The sequence below is a fragment of the Sinocyclocheilus rhinocerous genome, unplaced genomic scaffold, assembly GCF_001515625.1.
Source record: "Sinocyclocheilus rhinocerous isolate Xijiao unplaced genomic scaffold, SAMN03320098_v1.1 scaffold1102, whole genome shotgun sequence".
NCBI classification, from domain to species: domain Eukaryota; kingdom Metazoa; phylum Chordata; class Actinopteri; order Cypriniformes; family Cyprinidae; genus Sinocyclocheilus; species Sinocyclocheilus rhinocerous.
The window spans coordinates 458,819-481,489 of NW_015640208.1; the positions used below are offsets into that span (position 1 = coordinate 458,819).

A 22,671-nucleotide genomic window follows, 5' to 3' on the forward strand; every position below is an offset into this window, starting at 1 on the left:
ATTAATGATGCAGCTTTGCCATAATTTTCAGCCATACACTATATTTATGAGTATATGTGGAAATATATGATCACAGGAATGAAACTTTTACGCGGATATTAACATTTTAACAAATATTCAAATAGAAAACAGTTATTTTAAATTGTAATAATATTTCACATTATTATTGTTTTTACTGTATTTTTGATCAAATAAATGCAGCCTTGGTGAGCGTAAGATACTTCTTTCTTTCAAAAACATTAAAAATCTTACATACACCAAACTTTTGATGGATAGTGTGTATCATTTTGAAGAGTTTACATTTCTTATCCAGCTTGCATTGTGCTAAGCTAATAGGTTTTATTATCTATGTTGAAAAGAGTTACAGCATCCATTTCAGCAGTTGAAAACTGCTTCATATTTTTGTGGAAACCGTGATAAATTTTTCCAGGATTCTTTGATGAATAGAAAGTTCAAAAGAACAGCATTTATTTGAAATATTAATGTTTTCTAACATTATAAATGTCTTTACTGCCACCTTTGATCAATTTAAAGGGATAGTTCACCCAAAAATGAAAATTCTGTCATTAATTACTCACCCTCATGTCGTTCTGAACCCGTAACACCTTCGTTCATCTTCGGAACATAAATTAAGGTATTTTTGACTTTATGACCCTTCATAGACAGCAGGGGAACTACTACATTCAAGGCCCAGAAAGGTAGTAAGGACATCGTTAAAATAGTCCATGTGATATCAGTGGTTCAACCTTAATGTTATAAAGCTACGAGAATACTTTTTGTGCATGAAGAAAACAAAAATAACGACTTTATTCAACAATTTCTTCTCTTCCGTGTCAGTCTCCGCCTCCATTCATGAGAGTACCACGATGCATGCGTGCGTGTTCCTCTGCTTGGAAACAAGGCACGGTGCATGCGTGTTCTGCGTCAGAATGCCGGCTCCTGCGTCAGCAGCATCATCACACGTATGCTTCGTAGTACTCTTGTGGATGCGTGTCGAAGACTGACACGGAAGAGAAGAAATTGTTGAATAAAGTCGTTATTTTTGTTTTCTTTGTGCACAAAAAGTATTCTTGTAGCTTCATAACAACCACTTATGTCACATGGACTATTTTAACGATGTCCTTACTACATTTCTGGGCCTTGAGCGTGGTAGTTCTCTTGCTGTCTATGAAGGGTCAGAAAGCTTTTGGATTTCATCAAAATATCTTAATTTGTGTTCTGAAGATGAACAAAGGTCTTACGGGTTCGAAACAACATGAGGGTGAGTAATTAATCACAGATTTCTTAATTAATCACAACTATCCCTTTAATGCATCCAGTTAAATAGAAGTATTAATTTCTTTCTTTTTTTAACTTACTCTAAACTTTTGAATGGTATTGTATTTTTGTTTCCACAAAAATATGAAGCAACACAACTGTTTTCAGCACTGATAATAGTAATAAATGTTTCTTGAGCATCAAATCAGAATATTAGAATGATTTCTGAAGGATCATCTGACACTGAAGACTGCAGTAATTATGCTGAAAATTCAACTTTGCCATAATTTTCAGCCATACACTATATATAGAGCACATATAGGAATATTTTCATATATATAGAAGTGAAAATTATTACGTCATTGCTAAGAAATATAATGTAGCTTTTAGTAGTGAAGCTGTTGTATTTATAAAATTCACGGGGCAGGGGTTGAAAACCAGCTCCTGAATGTGCAATTTCTTACCTAACCTATACAAAGTTTCCATCTCAATAAAATGCGAGCGCATGCACATCTGGCAAACGTGTCGCCCTCGCATTGGGAGTTCTGCGGGGAATCAGATATGTGTGTATAGACATAGGTCGGATGACCAGATATCGGATATGTATCTGATTTTAAAACCACATTTGGAAGTGGCTCGGATCAGATGTGAAAAAAATTGGATCTCGTGCAGATTTTTGTGTTTACACGTGTGCAACAAATTCCGATATGTGTCGGATGTGAGCAGAAAAATCTGATTTTTTTGTGCCAGTGTAAATGCAGCCTATTTCACACTTCAGACCAAACTATCAATGAGAGCAACGGTACACCTGATCAGAATGAATGTATCTTACTCTAACATACCATTGAAACTAGTCAAAAATAAGTTCTCTTATCTTGGGGTCTGTATCACTCACCATCATAAGCATCTTTTTAAACATAATTTTGGCTTACTTGAAAGGATTAAGAAAGATCTTTCTAAATGGTCCCCTTTAAAGATTTATCTCATTGGGCGCATTAATTCCATTAAGATGGTGGTGGTCCCTAAATTTCTTTATCTTTTTCAATGTTTACCTTTATTTATTCCCCTTTCATTTTTTAAATCTTTGGACTCTGTTATTTCTACATTTATTTGGAACGGTACACAGTAAATTTGCCGGAGTAAAATTTACTCAAATTGAAGAAAATTTTACTCCATGCCAGATAACATTTGGTCCCTCTCTGAAAAGAGTAAAAAAAGTTACTCTTTTGATAGAGTTGTTTTTCCAGAGTTAATTTTGCTCAATTTAGTGTTAATATTTTACTCTTTCCTGTTATATTTGACTCTATTTAGTGTTTTTTGAAATTAACTATTGTACTATTTTACTCAGTTCAGAGGTAAAAGAAATGGACTCTGCTACTTTTTAACTCTGTTCAGAGGAAAGTCAAATTTACTCTACCACAATTTACCTCCCCTCCAGAGTTGTTTATCATGGACCCAATTCAGGAAATCATTTGGTTTTCGGGATCCTTCTCTCCTTAGCCCTGTTGCCCATAATCACTTTTTTTTGCCTTCAATGCAGGACGAATCATTTAAGAGTTGGTCCGACAAGGGGATAAAATGTTTCAAGGATCTATTTATTGATAATTAATTTGCTTCTTTTGAACAGTTAACATTACGTTTTGGCCTTACTAAGTCAGATTTCTTTAGAGTTTTGCAAGTAAGGCATTATGTTAAGTCACTTGTATCAGACTTTCCAGTGATGCCTTCTGAAAATCCTCATGTAACATATTAGCCAAGGGTTCAATTTCCATTATTTATAATTTAATGACCAATCTGGCATCTTCCTCTCTTAATAACATTAAGAGAGCTTGGGAGGAAAACCTTGACAGATCACTTTCTGAAGACACATGGAACTGTGTTCTAAAGCAGGTCCATGCATCGTCAATGTGTGCTCGGCATTCACTTATACAGTTCAAAGTAGTACACAGAGCACATATATCCAAAGTATACACTTATCTAACACACATACTTAGTCTACACCTCAAATTTGCACATAATATACCTGTACATACAAAACTGTCTATTGTAATATACCTGCACATACAATTGTCAATTTATATATTGTTATTCCTTATTTACTTGTTCTTTTAATTTTTTTATTCTTCTTTGATTATCTGTATTTTTGTTCTGTCGCTGTCATTCTGTTGCACTGCGGAAGCTTCTGTCATGAAAACAAATTCCTCGTATGTGAAAACATACCTGGCAATAAAGCTCATTCTGATTCTGATTCATTCTGATTCTGAAACAATAATGTACAGTATGTGGAAAATAATGTGTTTTTTTAACCTTAAACCGCATAAACACATTTCATTACACCAAATACACAAAATAATGTTCTTTTTAGCAACATCATATGACCCCTTTAAACTCATTCAAATGAATTAGCTTGAATTAACATGCACACACACTCTCATACTCTGGTCAAGCGAATGTAACTTCTGACAGACATTAACCAAGTGTCTTTTTCCACAGACTGCACCAGGTATGGTTTGATGCTCCTACGTGTAAAGGGCCGGAGCCTGAACGGCTGTTTCTGGAGGGAGACAACTCTTCATCTGCTGAGTTCTTTGTCACCATTGGTGTCTTTTCCTTCCTTTATTCAATGGCAGCCATTTCTGTGTACATCTTCCTCCTGGAGAAATACCGTGAGGGAAACAGAGGAGCTCAGGCTGTGAGTCTTCTTGCACTGTCCTTCCTGTGAAGCAGACAGAGGTGGAAAGTAACGAATTACATTTACTCGCGTTACTGTAATTGAGTAGCTTTTTTGTGTACTTCTACTTTTTAAAGTAATTTTTAAAATCTGTAATTTTACTTTTACTCAAGTATATTTTGTTTGAAGTATTGTACTTCGCTACATTTTAAAACACATTAATTACTGAGTAAAAAAAAATCACTCCCTACTACTGCAGTAGGCTAAATAATGGGCAGGAGAACAAACTGGCGCTAAAATCACAAGAAAGATGGAGACGGACAAGACAGGCGTTATGGTGCAGACCCAGCTGAAAACGAAACTACGTCGTATTCTGCTGAAGTTGAACTCGAAGGAAATTAAGTGAACCGTGCAGGGTGTGTGATATATATATATCGTTTGCGATAATATCGTAATTTTTTTAACGATGTACGATTTGACATTATCAGTATTTTTACCAAAAACCAAACAAAACACTCCTACAGAGTGCCCTTAAGTCTAGTAGATTAGTTAGACTAGTGTGCGCGCGCATTTAGAGTGCGTTCTTTCACTGTGTGATTCAGTCTGTTAAAATACATTTAGAATGATCAAAAAATTGAAGATATAGGGGCAGAAAATTTATATATTTATATCATTTCATATAGTAAATCAATATCACACGAAGAGTGACATTTTTTCTCCAAAAATCAGCATGATTGCATATAGATTTTTTACAACAGTTCAATAAACAAGAAGTTAATTAAGAGACTTGCGTTTTAGACACCATATTGCCTGTTTTTGCTCTATTTTGACAACAAAAATAATTCCAATCACAGCCAGCATATAGCACAGTTTTGCGTCTCTGAGCAATGACGGTTGCCTTGTCAGAATGAGAGTCCAAACAGCTGATAAAAACATTACAATAATCCACTAGTAAACCACACCACTCCAGTCCTTCAATTAATGAGTTTTGAAGCCAAAAGCTGTGTTTGTAAAAAACAAATCCATCATTAAATTAAAATTAGTCCGTGGATAAAACATCTTAATTCACTGCAGAGGATCCATTGGTGAGACAGTGATGTAATGCTACATTTCTCCAAATCTGATGAAGAAACAAGCTCATCTACATCTTAGATGATTTGTCAACACTGTTACACTTAAAATAGAATGTTATGAGACTGAAGATCAGTGCTAGATGTCTAACAGCCTTAACTAACAAATGTCATTGCACCCACTACATTATTTACAGTCAGTATTCTTACATTTGTGCCAAGCATAATATTTTTCCTGTAATAAACTGATCAGTATGACTTTTACCCATATTAATTATGGAAAACTATTGAGAGCTAAAGAGCTTGATAAAAGTGCAAACATAGTGAAATACTGAAACTAAGAAAACCTTGCCCCTGTTTGAGCCTTGCAGTAAAAAATAATGACTTTCTCTGTACAGATTATGTCAGAAAGATTATTTTTAAAGGGGAAAATGTCACAGTATAACAGGATGGCAGTGAAAGCATAATTATTATTATTTAATTATTTTAATCTTATGTAACCCATTAAAATGCAATGATGATGTGTATTCCAATAATTTGTCAATTACAAAATCTGAAATATAATTTTTTGTCGTTCTACAGGATTTTGTGGTGACAGCTATTTTTACCTTTATGTGGTTGGTGAGTTCATCGGCGTGGGCCAAAGGTCTCTCGGATGTGAAGAGGGCCACTGACCCTGATGAGATCATCGACCTCATCCCTGCATGTGACCACGAGGAAAACCGCTGCAAAGAAATCCATGAGCCCGTGGTGTCCGGCCTAAACACATCTGTGGTGGGTTCAGACACTTTAACACTCTCATTATGCACATATATTAAATGTGTTTCTGGAATTCCACGATGACACATGTGGGCAGTTGAGACAGGTTCAGCATTATGTAAATGAGGAATGACGAGATGATGTGACTCCTTGATGAAAATGTAGTCAAGCACTACGTTATGCCCTGCTATATACAAACCCAGCCAGAATGGTACTGAACTTCAACGTAGAAATGTGGTTAAAATAATGTAAGCTGTTGTTTCATTTAACATTTCATGCTAAATGGTTCTAAAAAGGATTAAAAAAAAAATACTTACCTGTATAAATCAGTGATTGTATGGCCATGATAAAAAGACGTTGAAAAAATGTTGCATTATCAACATTGATTCGATTTGCAAAAGTCAACAGTGAACAGAGCTGTTATTGTTAACTAAAACTAAAACAATTAAAAATTGTTTACATTAATAGAAATAAAGCTGAAAGAAATTATAAATATTGAAAAACTATATTATTGTCACGATCGCTACTGTGAGGAGCACTGAGCGAGGAACGAGGAGACGTGGAGCAGACTTCAAACAAACAGACTTTAATTAACATCCAAAGGAACCAGGAACACACACGTAGCGGGGTAAGACGAACATTCAATACCAGACAAAGAAACTCAGAACAGGACTCACTATAAATACACAGGACTTGACGAGACACACCTGGAACTAATGAACAATCAAACACATGGGAAAACTAGGTCAGGGCAGGCACATGGAGAGGGAAAAACACACAGATAAAGTCCAGGGGCGTGACATATCGCCCCCCTCCCGGAAGGCCCTCCCGGAATAACGTCCTTGCGCCGTAGAACAACAGAGAGGGGGCACGGGTGGGAACTTGGGAGGAGGACGGACACCCGGTAGGGGGCCGGCAGACAGAGTCCAGGGAGGTGACGATGGAGGGAGGAGCCAGGAAGGCGACAGGAAGGACTTGGAGCAGGAGGGGCCAAGCAGGACCCAGGCCACAGCCATGATGGCGGCCCACGGTGGAGCCAATGGAGGGAGGAGCCATGGAGAAGGAATGGCCACCGACCAGATGTATGAGCAGCTCACCCTCAGCCGTGGTGCAGTGGGCGGAGCTCCGTGCTCTCTCTGTCTGCGGCATTCTCCCTCATGGCGGGCTCGGTTGCCGGCTCTCGCACCTTGACAGCGCTCTGTATGCTGAGTTTAGACTGGCGTCATAGAACGCACAGAGCGCGTCGTCCGGTTGGCTGGAGAGGTTGGCGAGGACCAGGAACAGTCTGGTGTGGCCCTCGAGCGATCTTTCCCCTGCTCCAGCAGGAGGAGGAGGTATTCAGGGTGGGCGAAGGGTGAATACCTTTGGGTGAATTACCAATACTACTAGGGCAATGCCTGCTAGAACTAAAAATAGTTGTAACGTCCAGTGATAAAATCAGTGTGAACCGCACTTGTTTAGTCACATGTTTAGTATAATCAGGTGAACAGGATGTAGATGTATTTGGGTACACAAATGAATGCATATATGCAAATAACCATTTGGCTGATTTCTGTGGTTCCTGCAGGCGTTTGGCTTCTGTAATGTGGTGCTGTGGGCAGGGAACCTGTGGTTTGTCTTAAAGGAAACCGGCTGGCTTGCTGCCTTTGCCGGCACTTACATGCCCTCAGGAGAGAAGCAGCCAGCACCAGACTCCTCCGGCCAAGGTGGACATTAAAGTCACAGTCCATAAGTTCATATCAGCAAGTTTTTTTTGTAGCTGTTCTAAACATTTATGATTAAGTTAGTTTATGACAGTCACAACTTAACTATATTCTCCTTTAAATGTATTTTCTAGGCTATGGACAAGAAGGTTATGGCCAGGACCCTTACGCCAGCTCTCAGATTGGGTACCAGCCCGACTACAGCCAGCAGGGCGGTGGATACGAAGGTGGAGGCTACAACCAGTATGGTCAGGGTGAGCCCACCTCCTTCTCCAATGAGATGTGAGCTCAAGCTCTGCACTGGTGAGTGAACAAGCCCTGAAACCAAACATGACACATGTAACATTCTGCTGTTTTAAAAAAACAGCAACATGTATTTGTTATTTCCCCTTCATCTTAATGATAGCAGTACTCAAGCTGCATGAACTCAACAAGTTTGTGTTGATCATGATTAGACTTGTGCCGGTATTCGGTAATGCGATATATCACGGTAATGAATATGCACGATATTGTTATCGTGAGCACTTCTAAATACCGTGAATAATTATATATTACAAATTATTCCGAATTTTGAATGCATTTTAAGAATACTTTTCCCATCAACTGGTCAAAATGCACAACACCGCTGTATGCTGCGTGAAAGACGCGTGCGCACTCTGACGTAAACAAGCGCGGACGAGAAGCACATGGCGGAACATGTGAGAGACGCTCTGGATGAAAGCGCACTTTCACACTCTGACAGCAGATGGCGCTAAACTGCAGAAATAATAATAATAATAATAATAATAACCCCGGAAACCCTGTAAACAAAGCAGCTGCACTACTTCCGGTTTCTGAATCGTGTTTAAATGATTTAAACAGCCATTCAGATTTGTGTATTTGCTATGATGTTCATCACAGCGCCAAATACTTAAATATTTAGACTTAATAGGCTATTTATTTTCAAACTTTTTTTTTACATTTTAATCTGGACTACAACATGCCCTAGATATTGTTTGAAAGTGTTTTGATTCTTTATTGTTCGGTCACACTTTACATTAGGGCTTCATTAGTTAACATTAGTTAATTCATTAGTTAACAAACTGCCAATGAAAAATTCTTCTGAACATTCATTAATCTTAGGTAATTACAATATTTAATAACACGTTGTTAAAATCGAAAGTTGCAACTGTGTTATTTAATGAGCTAACATGAACTAAGACTTGTATTTTTTAAACAAAGATTAATAACTTCTGTAGCAAATGTAGCTATTGCTCATTGTGAATGTTAATGCATTAACTAAGGTTAACTAATGAGGTCTTATTGTAAAGTGATACCTATTGGTCTTTATAGTTCTTTTGCACTTTAATCTGTGTAAAACTTTTAACTTTATACATTTTTCTGTATTGCTTTATTGCATTTAAATGTTCAGTTATTTTTGTTATAAGAAAAAAGTTATTAAACCTGTTATACTGTAACAGGATGTAGATGTATTTGGGTACACAAATGAATGCATATATGCAAATAACCATTTGGCTGATTTCTGTGGTTCCTGCAGGCGTTTGGCTTCTGTAATGTGGTGCTGTGGGCAGGGAACCTGTGGTTTGTCTTAAAGGAAACCGGCTGGCTTGCTGCCTTTGCCGGCACTTACATGCCCTCAGGAGAGAAGCAGCCAGCACCAGACTCCTCCGGCCAAGGTGGACATTAAAGTCACAGTCCATAAGTTCATATCAGCAAGTTTTTTTTGTAGCTGTTCTAAACATTTATGATTAAGTTAGTTTATGACAGTCACAACTTAACTATATTCTCCTTTAAATGTATTTTCTAGGCTATGGACAAGAAGGTTATGGCCAGGACCCTTACGCCAGCTCTCAGATTGGGTACCAGCCCGACTACAGCCAGCAGGGCGGTGGATACGAAGGTGGAGGCTACAACCAGTATGCTCAGGGTGAGCCCAGTTTGGCTTCTGTAATGTGGTGCTGTGGGCAGGGAACCTGTGGTTTGTCTTAAAGGAAACCGGCTGGCTTGCTGCCTTTGCCGGCACTTACATGCCCTCAGGAGAGAAGCAGCCAGCACCAGACTCCTCCGGCCAAGGTGGACATTAAAGTCACAGTCCATAAGTTCATATCAGCAAGTTTTTTTTGTAGCTGTTCTAAACATTTATGATTAAGTTAGTTTATGACAGTCACAACTTAACTATATTCTCCTTTAAATGTATTTTCTAGGCTATGGACAAGAAGGTTATGGCCAGGACCCTTACGCCAGCTCTCAGATTGGGTACCAGCCCGACTACAGCCAGCAGGGCGGTGGATACGAAGGTGGAGGCTACAACCAGTATGGTCAGGGTGAGCCCACCTCCTTCTCCAATGAGATGTGAGCTCAAGCTCTGCACTGGTGAGTGAACAAGCCCTGAAACCAAACATGACACATGTAACATTCTGCTGTTTTAAAAAAACAGCAACATGTATTTGTTATTTCCCCTTCATCTTAATGATAGCAGTACTCAAGCTGCATGAACTCCCTAATCATGATGATCATGTTCTTGAGCATCTGATGAATCTTGTGCTTCAGTGGAATCAAGAACATCTGATTGTTTGTAAAAAGAGTCACATAATCAGTAACACAAATTTACTAATTTTATTAGTTACAGAAAAATAGTGATAATCAGAATAATCAGAAATATTTATTTTGTATTCATTTGAAATCATTTTAAATTATAACCTTTGTTTTAATTATTTTATTGAAAATCTTTTAAATAAAAAAGAGTCACAGATTTTCAAAGTGGTTTCAGATTATTGGTGCCCATTATATATTGCTCACTACACACACTGACCTTCACAGAGGTCAGTATATATATATATAATACAGATTGTGTCAAAGCAGCTTTACAGTGTCAAACAGGAAAATATGCTAGTATTAATTGGTCAGGTGCTGACGAAAATGATGTGTCTTTAGACGTTTTTTGAAAATGGCTAAAGACTCAGCTGCTCAAATTGAGAAGGATCAGTTGCAGAGGCCTGATAGTACATGCTGGAAGGCCCACCAAGAGCATTGCATTACAATAGTCCAGTCTGGAGAGAGTAAGAGCTTGGACAAGGAGTTGTGCGGCCTGCTCTGATAGGAAGGGTCTTATCTTCCTAATGTTGTATAAGGCAAATCTGCAGGACTGGCCGTTGTAGCAATAGGGTCTGTGAAGCTTAACTGATCATCAGTCACAACTCCAAGGCTCCTGTCTGTCCTGGAAGGAGTTGTGGTTGACAAACATAGTTGTATAGAGAAGTTGTGATGAAGTTCTGTGTTGGATGAGACCACGAGCAGTTCTGTATTAGCAAGGTTGAGTTGAGGGTGATGGTCCTTCATCCAGCCAGAAATTTCTGTCAGACAGTCTGCAATGCGAACAGCTACCGTTGGATCATCTGGTTGGAATGAGAAGTAGAGTTGAGTGTCATCAGCATAGCAATGATAGAAAAAGCCATGTTTCTGAATGACAGATCCTAATGATGACATGTAAATGGAGAAGAGAATTGGTCCAAGCACTGAGCCCTGAGGAACCCCAGTAGCAAGAAGTTGTGACTTAGAAACCTCACCCCTCCCAAGACAGCCTGAAGGACCTACCTGAGAGGTAAGACTTGAACCACTAGAGTGCAGTTCCTGAGATGCCCATCTTCGTGAGGGTGGAAAGGAGGATCTGGTGGTTAACTGTGTCAAAAGCAGCAGACAGATCCAGCAATATGAGTACTGAGGATTTGGAAGCTGCTCTTGCCAGTCTCAAGGCTTCAGTAACCGAGAGCAGGGCAGTCTCAGTTGAGTGGCCGCTTTTGAAGCCAGATTGGTTGTTGTCCAGGAGGTTGTTCTGTGCGAGAAACATACAGAGTTGGTTGAACACAACTCGCTCAAGTGTCTTTGCAATGAATGGAAGAAGGGATACTGGTCTGTAGTTTTATAAAAGTGCTGGATTTAGAGAGGGTTTCTTAAGCAGTGAGGTTACTCTAGCCTGCTTAAATGCTGTGGGAAATGTACCAGTGTGAAGAGAGGTGTTGATAATGAGATTGAGCGCAGGTATAATTGAAGAAGAAATGGCCTGAAGGAGGTGAGTGGGGATAGGATCAAGCGGACAGGCAGTAGGATAATTGGAAAGGATAAGTTTGGAAACATCTGCCTCAGAGAGGGGAGAGAAGAGAAGGTTTTGAAAAGTGTGCGAAAGTCAGAGCAGTTGTTAATTTTGTTGTGGTAGTATGTCGTTTTGGCAGTGGAGACATTTGCAGAGTAGGAAGAGAGGAGTGACTGATACAAACTAAGGTCAGTAGAGTTTTTTGATTTGTGCCACTTCCTCTCTGCAGCCCTGAGCCTAGAGCAATGTTCACAGAGAACATCGGACAGCCAGGGGCCAGAGGGGGTGGTGCGTGTGGGTCTGGATGAAAGTGGGCAAAAGTTGTCTAAGCAAGATGTTAGAGTGGAGCAAAGTGTTTCCCCATTCAAAGAGATAGAAGCTGCACTTGCATGCCTGAGTGGCGTTTCAAAGATGGCTGCCGAGTGACATGACTTGCCTTAAAAGGACTTTGGCTGAACTTACATTGTGCACATTATGCCATGTACATAGCCATATGCTTTTTAAAATACAATTTACATGTTTGTGTATTGTTGTTTAAACTTTTTTACACATTTTCATGGATAAAAGTTGTAAACATTTAAACGCGTGTCTTCTTTATAGATCACAGCAAGAGGATGGGCATGTGATCAGCCAGCATGGAAATACTAGCTATGTTTCCTCTCTCTTCAGTCTTTCTTTATGAGCATTGGGTTTAAAAGGAAGGGGTGGGTGAGGGCTAAAGCACATTTAAGAAATGTTATAGCAGGGTTGTTACTAAATCATAGCCAGGAGAAAATGCTTTGGACCCGGGAGGAAGTGAGGATCCTGATTTCAACATACTGTCTATCACATCGAATCCAGCGGGAGATCATCTGTCCTATTATGATGAGGAAAAACTTGAATATGCTACCAAAAAATGAATGACACCTATGATATATGCTACATATGTTGAGCTGTTTGAATGAATTATAGTAATATTATACTGAATGTGTTTCTGTGTGATGTAAATATGAATTATATTTAAATAGATATGCTGTATTGTGAATTTAACTGTCGCTTTTTTTGTGATTTCACTTGTAGTCTCCACATTTGTTTTGTTTTTATTTATTGTAGTGGTGTTTTCCCTGTATTCATTCAACCCACAGTACTGACCTTAAACCTCCTATTGAATGTGTTTTTCTTTTTTTATTTGTGTGAAACTTTCTTTTAAGGTTCATGAGAGCACGAAGATTAAATAGTATCAAATAGTAATGTGTCAATCACTACTAAAAGTGTTAACAAAAGTCAGTAGACATAAATCTGGTAGGGAGAGAAACTGAGGAACACTGGAAAAACTAAAGAACAACGTGAAACCGGAAGTACAGATGTACATGCACAAAATTTATTTCCTTTTATGTTTTGGTTAAATGTCCAAACCTTTATAATCTAAAGCACATATGTATTGTTGATGCTATAAAACGACTTGTACAATATAGTAAACTTGATCATGGGTGCTTCAGTGCTTGATGTTTGGTTTTTCTAGTGCTGTGAAACTCCACTGATGCTCTTATTCAGACATGAGTGTGAATGTGAACCAATGATAGTCTTTCTGAAAAGTCATTTCCATGTGTTTTGGCTTTTTGTTCAGATGGAAATGGATGTTTTAATGCTGTCTCTGTCTCTCTGCCTGTACATGCAGGTCCATGTAGCTTTCTTTCTCTCCCTCATTATATGATCTGATAATGCAAAATAAAATAATGTTAGAGAATGATGAGTGATGACATTAATACTCCAGTGTGTTTGTTTTTTATAGAACGCAGGTTTTCATGAATTCTAATGTCTTACACTTTCACGTAGAGCCATTGTAATTTCCTTATGTGGTTAGAGGGAATACTGATTGACTAATTTGTTATTAAAATGTTTATCATATGGTTGAAACATTTTGAGTTCTCTAGGGATGCAAGATATAGGATTGTGTATCATTCCTGATCTTATAACAGACATGGTTGATGCCTTTTAATACCAGAAGAGGCAGACATTTAGTAAATTATACGACTGTTTAGAACTGTTGGACTAGAAGTAACTAACAAAAATAAATATGCAAAATAAAATGCATAAAAACAACTGAAAATATTATTATATTATATTGGAAATTAAATCTACATTTACATTTTGACATGTTATTTTTTCTTGTTAAGTACGCTACCATTCAGAAGTTTGAGGTCGGTAAGTTTTGCATTGTTTCAAATAAATGCTGTTTTTTTTTTTACTTTATATTCATCAAAGACAATTTTATCACAATTTTCACATATATTGCTATTAAGCTGCACAACTGTTTTCAACATAATGATAATAAATGTTTGTTGAGCATCAAATCATCATATGAGAAGGATTTCTGAAGGATCATGTGACACTGAAGACTGAAGTAATGATGCTGAAAATTCAGCTGAATAAATTACATTTAAAAATATATTCACATAGAAAACATTTATTTTAAATTGTAATAATATTTCACAGTATTAATGTTTTTACTATATTTTGATCAAATAAATTCAGCCTTGGTATAAGAGACATTTTTGAAAAACATTTAAAAAAAATCTTACTGACCTCAAACTTTTGAATGGTAGTGTGCACAATCACTTATACTATTCTACTTAAAATCCACAGTAAACCTGAATTAGAGTTTCTTTTCTATTAGTGTATTCATTTACATCTTTAAGGAAAAGTTGATCTAGCTTGCATTCATTTTACAAGTGCTACAGTATAAATATCACAATTATTATCAATACCGTGATGGAACAATGATTGATGTCTTGATGGTTTCTTCTCATCTTTGCAAGACAAGTGGTGTTCTGAAATAGACTGTAAGCCAGAAAAAGTGTGGTTTCCTGTTGCATCCTCCCTGCTTTTGGCAGCACATTTGTTATGATCACTCACTTCTAGTGTTGCCAAAACAAGGCCTTCTCTCTCTCTCTCTCTCTCTGTGTGTGTGTGTGTGTGTGTGTGTGTCTGTGTGTCTGTGTGTGTGTGTCTGTCTGTGTGTGTGTGTGTGTGTGCGTGTGCGCGCAAAAGTTCTTATAGCACAGAGTATTCCCACAGTGTCAATTAAAATCAAATCGTTAACTATAAATGATAGTTTCCATGAATTCATTCTCTCTCTCTCTCTCTCTCTCTCTCTCTCTCTCTCTCGAGTTCAAGTTCAAGGTGCTTTATTGGCATGACATTTGTGTTACAGTATTGCCAAAGCATTCTAGATGTGTACAATACACAATATGATTACACCATGAAAGTAAAAAAGGAGACAAAAAATGAGTAATAAATAAGAGAAAATAAATGAATAAATACAATGAAATAAAAATAACAACAGTAGACAGTATTTCTAATATTAATAATAATAATTACAATTAAATACAATGAAGAATGTCAAATAAAGCAAATGAATTAACCATTTCGTATGGTGTGTAAGGTGTATACATAGTTTGCAGCTAGTTTGTCTGCGATCTCATCCTCTCCGAGTATATAGAGTCATCCAGAGAAAAAAATTAACAATTCAATGCTTCAAATTGTGGAAAGAATATTTGCCTTGTGGTGTATTTGGGGCAGACAAGAAGAAAGTGTTTCTCATCCTCTATTTGATTCAGGTCACAGTGTTTGCATAGTCGCTGTTCTCTCGGTGTCCTCGGTGGATCCTCGGATATCTCGGTGCCCTCTCATTCAAGGCCTTCACAGCTAGACTGAAGCCCCCTGATGCTGAGATCTCGATGCCCAGGTAAGTGTAGCTGGTGCTGAGAAGCATACAGCAGGCATTTGACTTAAGAGTCGTGCAGAGCGAGGCCCGGGATGCTGCCGGAGCGGTCCAGAAAGTGTTGGGGGGGTACTGGTGACAGTGTGTGATTCAGGGAATTTGGTTTTTAATTGGTAATGTGTAGGAATGTTATATTTGTACTGGTTATATAATTAAAGTGGTTGAAAAGTCAAAAAGTCTCTCTCTCTCTCTCTCTCTCTCTCTCTCTCTCTCGTCAGCGTAGCTTCACTCCCTGTAAATCAGGAGAAAGAAACACATTCCAGATGGGAAGCATTCACAGTAAGTTTCCCCATTCAGAACCATCTGTAAAAATAAACTGTAAATAAAGAAGCAAAAAATGAAGGAAAAAAGGAGAGAAAAAAAAGTAATTCACAGAAATAACTATAGGTCCCAAAAACGCATTGTAGCAGAACCATGGCTCAGTAATGGTATCAAATGATAATACCACGCTACTTTGATATGCATCATACTGAATGATTGACATGGGTGAACCTCATGAATCCTGTCAAGAACATGGGTGGCTCATATTTCACTGTAAAATCAACATATTTTGTCTGAAGAATTTTTTTTTATTTTGGAATGCTACAATTTTTAATTTTGCATCAAAATTAAATGCATCCCTAATAATTTTCAGTACTGTAATTGAAAAAAGAATCACATTACTATTTACTATTATGCAAATAATAATAATAATAACAACAACAATATTGATTTTATTTTTTTAAACACTGATTTTTTAGTCATTTTTATTAAAAAAAAATACATATCGCAATGAAACGCACACACACACAGAACTCAAAAGCTCAAAAGAAACAGTAAAACAATGACGATAATGAGACATTTCATGAAAGTAATATCACAAAGAAAAAAGGTCCAAAATGTTTTTATTATATACAAAAAAAAAATGAATGAATTCATTTGTTAGCATACGTTTTTATTTTTTAAAGCAGAGTCCTATCAAACATCTCCAAAGTTAGAGTTTTAGTTTTCCAATGCAGTTTTAAACGGAGGCTACTGCGGTTTCCTTTTTGAAAACCCGTTATGAATGTAATAGTCTTTCAAAGACAGCTCAGCACTGGTAGTTTGCTGAATGAACATTTCCACCGCTCACAGCTATAATTATTTCGGGCCGGGTTTCAAAACCTAGCGCGCTGCCTACTCAGACAACATTTGTAGGTATTTCAGCTGCTGAGTCGGAACGCCTTCAAACGCTGTCTCGCTTCCTTCAAGAAAGAGCAAGTACACTAAAGCCGTAGCCAACGCCCCGCGCACACTCACTCACTCGCTCACTCCTCTCGCGCTCAGTACAGCTCTGCTGCTCTACAGTCCGACTCACTCAGGAAGCTCATGAAGACGCTGCGCCAAAGTCGACGGAATAACTCAATAACTGCGTTTTCTTTTTCTCGTCCCGGTGTGTTTTAACAGATTAGTGTTTGTGAGAGTTTGCTGATACGGGCTCTAGGCTTCATAAGAAGGCGTTATTTCATAGGAAAACGTTACAGAATGGCAGAAACCGAGGGAAGTCCGTTTGGAGGCTGTTTGGAGAAACTCAAGAGCTACGTGCGAACTCGGAAAGGAACTATCCTGACCGCTGAAATAGTAAGTTATTAACACGACTGTGACTTTAACTTTACTTACATCTCATTTCGTACGCCGCTTGCACTGTGCCGAGAGAAATAACGTCAGTTACAAAATAAATAAACAAGATACTGTGGATTAAAATGATCTGTTGTCATGGAGACGCTCCCAACTCGCTGAATAAGAATAATTCACCTGTTGATTCACACACTTGAGTCACGGAGAAAGTTCATTGCGCTTGTTTGTATTTCATACCACAACGTATATGGTAAACATTGTGTCTAATAGTGTGTACAGTGTCTGTCAGTGTCTTAACTTTTAACCATAAACCACATACTTTTCACTTTAAGAGCTAAAAATAGATTCGAAGAAAGTGACATAATTGTCACACAGTTGCATTCAAGCAACTGTGTTCAAAATAACATAAAGCTTGACTAGGATAAAGTATGGTTGCGAATATAATTATAAAACTGCATCACTACATATTCAGTTATGTCTTGTTTTAAGTGTATAGCAGTGCTGCTAGAAGAGTATTAATGGTGCTGTTGAATGAAATAGCTCCCATTGCAGAGGCATTTGAAACTTCACACTGACACACTAGTGTGTGCTTTTGGGAGGAGGTGGCATGGAATGCAGACCATGTGCTCGATGGTGTGTGTGTGTGTGTGTGTGTGTGTGTGTGTGAGAGAGGTCAGAGTTCATGAGGCGTCACCCATCTGCTGGAGCCAGAGACCAGACTGCTGTTCTCTCTTATCACGTCTCTCAGTCCTCAGAAAGAAGTGGTTGTGGGTGATCTTTAAGATATTGGAACCATGGCAAAATGTTTAATGACTGTAACATAACAGGCATTTGAATACCAAATATCTAAAACTAATATGAATATCTATATATCTGTCTGTCTGTCATATGTTCGTTCTGTCGTACATTCTAATGTTTGTTCGTACGTTTATTCATTTGGTCAATCTGTAGTATGTTTTTGTTTGTGCTTTCATTTATTCTGTCTGTTGATCATTCTATCTATGTATTGTTCTGTCTGTCATACATTTGTTTGTTAATTCTGTCTATCATTCTATCTGTTGTTCTGTCTGTCGCATGTTCATTTAGTCGTTTGTTCTTTTTTTAGTAGTTCTGTGTGCGCATTCATACGTTTGTTTATTTGTATCGTTCTATCTGTCTGTGTCTGTCTACCTATTCTTTTGTTTGTTTTGTCTGTATATTCTGTCTGTCTATCTGGTTCTTTCGTCCTGTCATTCTATCTATCTATTGATTTTGTTCTGTCTATCTTGTCTGTCTGTTTTACATTTGTTTGTTTGTTTGTGCATTCATTTATTCTGTCTGCTGATCATTCAGTGTATTGTTCTGTCTGTCTATCTATCGCTCTATCAGTCTGTCTGTTTGTCTGTTGATTGTTTTGTCTATCTGTCTGTCTGTTCTAGCTATTTTTCTGTTTGTTTGCCAGTCTGTGACTGACTTTACTTTTCTAGTTTGAAGTTCATTATGTATATGGAGTTCTTTCGGTTTCTTTCAACTTCCTTAAATTCTAATTCAAACGGCAAGTCTTTATACTGTTTGTAACCCCAATTAAAATTCAGTTCAAATGAAGATATTTAATGTCAATTTAAAAACTTTCTCAATTCTATTCTAAATGATGCACAGTACTGTAACAAATTACTGAAATTCTTTCTCCGCCACAGCTCATTCTCATACCTCATTCTTACTTAAAACTTGTCTGTCAAGTCATCAGATGACATTCATTCTTTTTGGAGCTTGACAGACCTTGGTCACTATTTGTTTCTGCTTTTGAGTTCGCTGGAAGAAAGCAATGAGACACAAGTATGAATAAATGATGAGACAAATTTGTGGTGAACTAACCCTTTAAACTAAGCATAAATAGTCTGTAATAGCTCTCAGTATTGTAAAAAACAAACCAAAAAAAAACCACATATTAAGCAATAGCAAATTAATAAAATGGCTATAAAAAGTTATTGTTAGCAAATTTGTTCAGAGTAAATCATTCAAACCGGAGCTGACAAAGGGACTTTTGTAGACCCATAAACTCACCATGTATTTTCATACAAGACATAAACCATCAGAGAAAACACAGATAAATGCCAGAATGATAAACCGGCCCGGCTCTATCATTTATTATGCCTGAATGAAGCTTTCCTAGTTCACCACATTTCACATGGCCTACTTTCTGTACCCTGTTGAAAAATAACATCAGCATATTGTGTCCTTATCAAAATAATCTGCATTTGTTGCATGGCCTATCATGACATCTGATGCAATAACTACCTAATAACTAACTAACACAGAATACTGTGGCACCATGAGGAATAATAGCGTGTTATATAACTAATTGCTGGTTAAGGCCATGGACGTTGGACATCATGCACTCATTTTCAAGAGTTCAATTTTGTCATGCAGACACACCCACATCCAAACGTGTTGAGTCTCGGGTAAGTAAAACGACACGCCTAGTGGCTTACAGTAAGTAGGTAGCCATGCATGCTGGGACTTTTACTGAGACTTACAGTAGATGAGTGATGTACTGTATAGCTCTCTTATGATTTGTCTGTTTGGACAAAAACAAATGTAAACACATGCAAGAATGTTTGCTCTAGTGTCACTCGAACAAGCAGTAGCCGTCTTGCCATCACTAAGTGCATTTTTGCCAAATTATCAGTGTTTGGGTGTTGAATATTCCTTGTAATATACTCACTGTAACTAAGTAGAGACACTGTAACCAATTATGTAAGTACAGTAGGCTGCATGTTTATTTACCATGTTTTGTGCATTACAGTGAATGTTTTTTGTGTATGTGCTTTTATGCATTCTTTATTTCTGGTGGTGCCTTATTTATCCGTTCACCCTCGTGACCCAGTGCAGCTCGGAGCCCTCAGTAGTGGGTGTTCTTAAAGGGCCAGCGCTGCATCCTTGAATAGGGCTTCATTGTGCGCTGGCTGGAGTTCAGTCTGCCTGTGAGGCTCATAGAGGCAGTTTGTGCCAGTCCCCACAATTCATAAAGCTCTGATACATATGTGCATGAAGGAGGGGTGCCTGATGACATCATGCGGCCCGCTGCGCTCCTCCTTGCTGCCGACAGGCCGGGCGTAATGACTCTGGGATGTAGATTTAATGATTGTTCAATTAGTATGTAGGGCTCTGGAAAGTTGAATCTTTTAGCATAAGATTAAACATGTCAAAATTAAAAATATATTTTCTCAGCTTTACAATTATTTAAATGAGTCAATATAAGTTTGTAAAGCTACAGTGAGTTTTAGGCATGTTCATACATACTTTAAAATATAATAATGCTCATAAAGAAATTGGATATAAAAATAAAAAATTGTGTTTGCTTCAATAAAACAAAGTTAGTACATCTATTATTTTTATACATTTTTATAATTTCTTTCAGAATCTTCAAAAAAAGTTAATTCCTAACTTCTCTCTGAATTCTTAAAATCACCTCAGTAGTTTCAGTAAATAGGCTAGTAGCATGCCCATTTCCTGATTGACTTTAACCTACTTACAGCAGTTACTCTGAGGAAAACCAAACACTTAAAGGGTTAGTTCACCCAAAAATGAAAATTAGCCTGTGTTTTACTCACCCTCGAAGCATCCTAGGTGTATATGACTTTCTTCTTTCAGACGAAACCAGTCGGAGTTATATTAATGCGCAGCTTTATTTGACGACTTGTGAACTGTTCAATTGCAACACCCGCTGACTGCAATGATAGAGCTTGGAATAGCCAGGACAATTTTTAATATAACTCCGACTGGATTCGTCTGAAAGAAGAAAGTCATATACACCTAGGATGCCTTGAGGGTGAGTAAAACACAGCCTAATTTTCATTTTGGGGTGAACTAACCCTTTAAAAATTAAATGAATGTTATCGTTATTTATACTGGTAATTAGTCATATGGCACCATTTTCTGAGAATGAGCCCTAAATTTTTTTTAAATAAAATTGTGTGTTATATTTATTTTACACTTTAGTTTGGGGACCAATTCTCAATATTAACTAACTATTAATTAACTATTCTCACTATTAACTAACTATTAACTATAACTTTTGCCTCAATAGACTCCTAATTTGCTGGTTATTAATAGTTAGTAAGGTAGTTGTTAAGTTTAGGATTAAGGAATCTAAAATATGGTCATAAGGCAATAATATGTGCTTTACAAAATAAACAGCCAATATGCTAGTAATATGCATGCTAATAAGTAATATACCAATATGCTAGTAATATGCATGCTAATAAGTAATATATATATATATATATATATATATAAATCTTAGAGACTTTCCAACTGATTATGGTGGCCACAGAGAATCTGCTCAATTTAGGTTGACCTCTTTGCCCTGCCTCTGTCATTCCACACACAAGAGCATGGTCTTTCACAGTAGCTCTGATTTAATCTGAAATGACTGTTATTGGTCTTCCTCGTCCTCCTCTTCCTCCACCTCGTATACGCACTCTTCCTCTACCTCTCAGATTGATAAGTGCACCCATGCCACCTGTGCACTTTGAACTGGCTTATATTTTGTACATTCACATATTTAGAAACAAGTGTGAAGAGTTTTGAATTATTGTGTGTAAATGATGACAACTGTGTTGCAGTTGTGTTTAACTTTTGCTTTCTTGTGTTTAGGGTTTTGCATCACAAGTTTATCACGGTGCAAATAATTTTTTTTTTTTTTAAGTTTTAGTGAGTGAGAATGTGTTTATAGTTTTGCAAAAAGAGTGCATGAGATCTGCAAACAGTGTCTAAACTGCCTGAACTTGTTTAAGGTTTTGCAGAAAGAGTGATTTATTTGACAAATTGGTTTATGGTATTGAGAATTTGTTTCAGAGAATGAAGTTTAGTGTCTTAGCAAATGTGAAAAACTGTAATAGTGGGAATAGGTCCATAAACTAAAGTGTTACTTACTTACCTTATTTATGTATTTATTTATTTGTTTGTTTGTTTATTAATTAAACCATTTGAAAAAGTTTGGGACAGTTTGTATACCAGATTGTAGTCATGGTAACTGTGTGAAGAACTGTGAATTCAGTGTTTTGTCAAACCGAGTAGGTTGAAGCCAAACTGCAGTCGTTCTGCTGGCAGCAGTATATTTATGTGCCCTCATGCTGGCTTCATTTCAAAGGCATGTAAAGAGATAAGACTGTGTGGCTACTGACGGAAAAATGCCTTTCTCAGCCCTTTCTCTGGTATTCTGAGCTTAGCTGAAAATGAAAACTCTGTGCTAAAAATGGTTTACGTTTACGGTATAAGATGTGTTTTCTGTATAAGGCCAGCATTTGACATGTTAACCCCAGGATAGCTGCACTTTTTACTGGCTATATGTGATCAGTGCACTACTAGTTGTGTTGTCTCTTTTGTATATGAAATAAGGGTCACCAGAATATCAGTATATACTGTATATACAGTATATCAGTCAGTTTATCAATGTTGGTCAGTATAGATGACGTTACAGATTTTAAAGTGCCCCTATTATGCCTTTTAGAATATTACCTTTCATGCAGTGTGTCATGTAGCTGTATGTGAACATAAACTATCTGCAAAGTTGTGAAGCCGGCAGTGCACGCTAAATAAAGTTATTGTCTATAAAAAAAAAGTATCGGCTCGCAATCGCCTAAATGAGTAATCAGGAATTCTAATCTTATTCTGTTACGGCTCTACGCCACAAAGTAACACATTTGCATAATGTCTGCCCACGTTCTACGTCACCAACTTGCCCGCCCACAAACAGTAAAATTTCCGTGTGGTTAACA

The 22,671-nt window shown here is 37.5% G+C and overlaps 2 protein-coding genes across 3 annotated transcripts in view; both read left to right on the forward strand.

Moving 5' to 3' along the window:
• The window catches only part of LOC107752567 (synaptophysin-like), a 21,144-nt gene extending 8,288 nt beyond the window's left edge, over positions 1 to 12,856 (forward strand). The window contains exons 3-8 of the mRNA XM_016568574.1: positions 2,611 to 2,612; positions 3,751 to 3,949; positions 5,581 to 5,772; positions 7,325 to 7,463; positions 7,595 to 7,763; positions 12,151 to 12,856. Coding sequence (XP_016424060.1) covers positions 2,611 to 2,612; positions 3,751 to 3,949; positions 5,581 to 5,772; positions 7,325 to 7,463; positions 7,595 to 7,746 — 684 coding nt within the window. The 3' untranslated portion in view covers positions 7,747 to 7,763; positions 12,151 to 12,856. The remainder of the gene's footprint in view (positions 1 to 2,610; positions 2,613 to 3,750; positions 3,950 to 5,580; positions 5,773 to 7,324; positions 7,464 to 7,594; positions 7,764 to 12,150) is intronic.
• Positions 12,857 to 16,603: 3,747 nt separating this feature from the next.
• The window catches only part of LOC107752558 (proteolipid protein 2-like), a 20,230-nt gene continuing 14,162 nt past the window's right edge, over positions 16,604 to 22,671 (forward strand). For both annotated transcript variants that reach the window (XM_016568564.1, XM_016568563.1), the window contains exon 1: positions 16,604 to 16,912. In XM_016568564.1, coding sequence (XP_016424050.1) covers positions 16,817 to 16,912 — 96 coding nt within the window. In that variant the 5' untranslated portion in view covers positions 16,604 to 16,816. The remainder of the gene's footprint in view (positions 16,913 to 22,671) is intronic.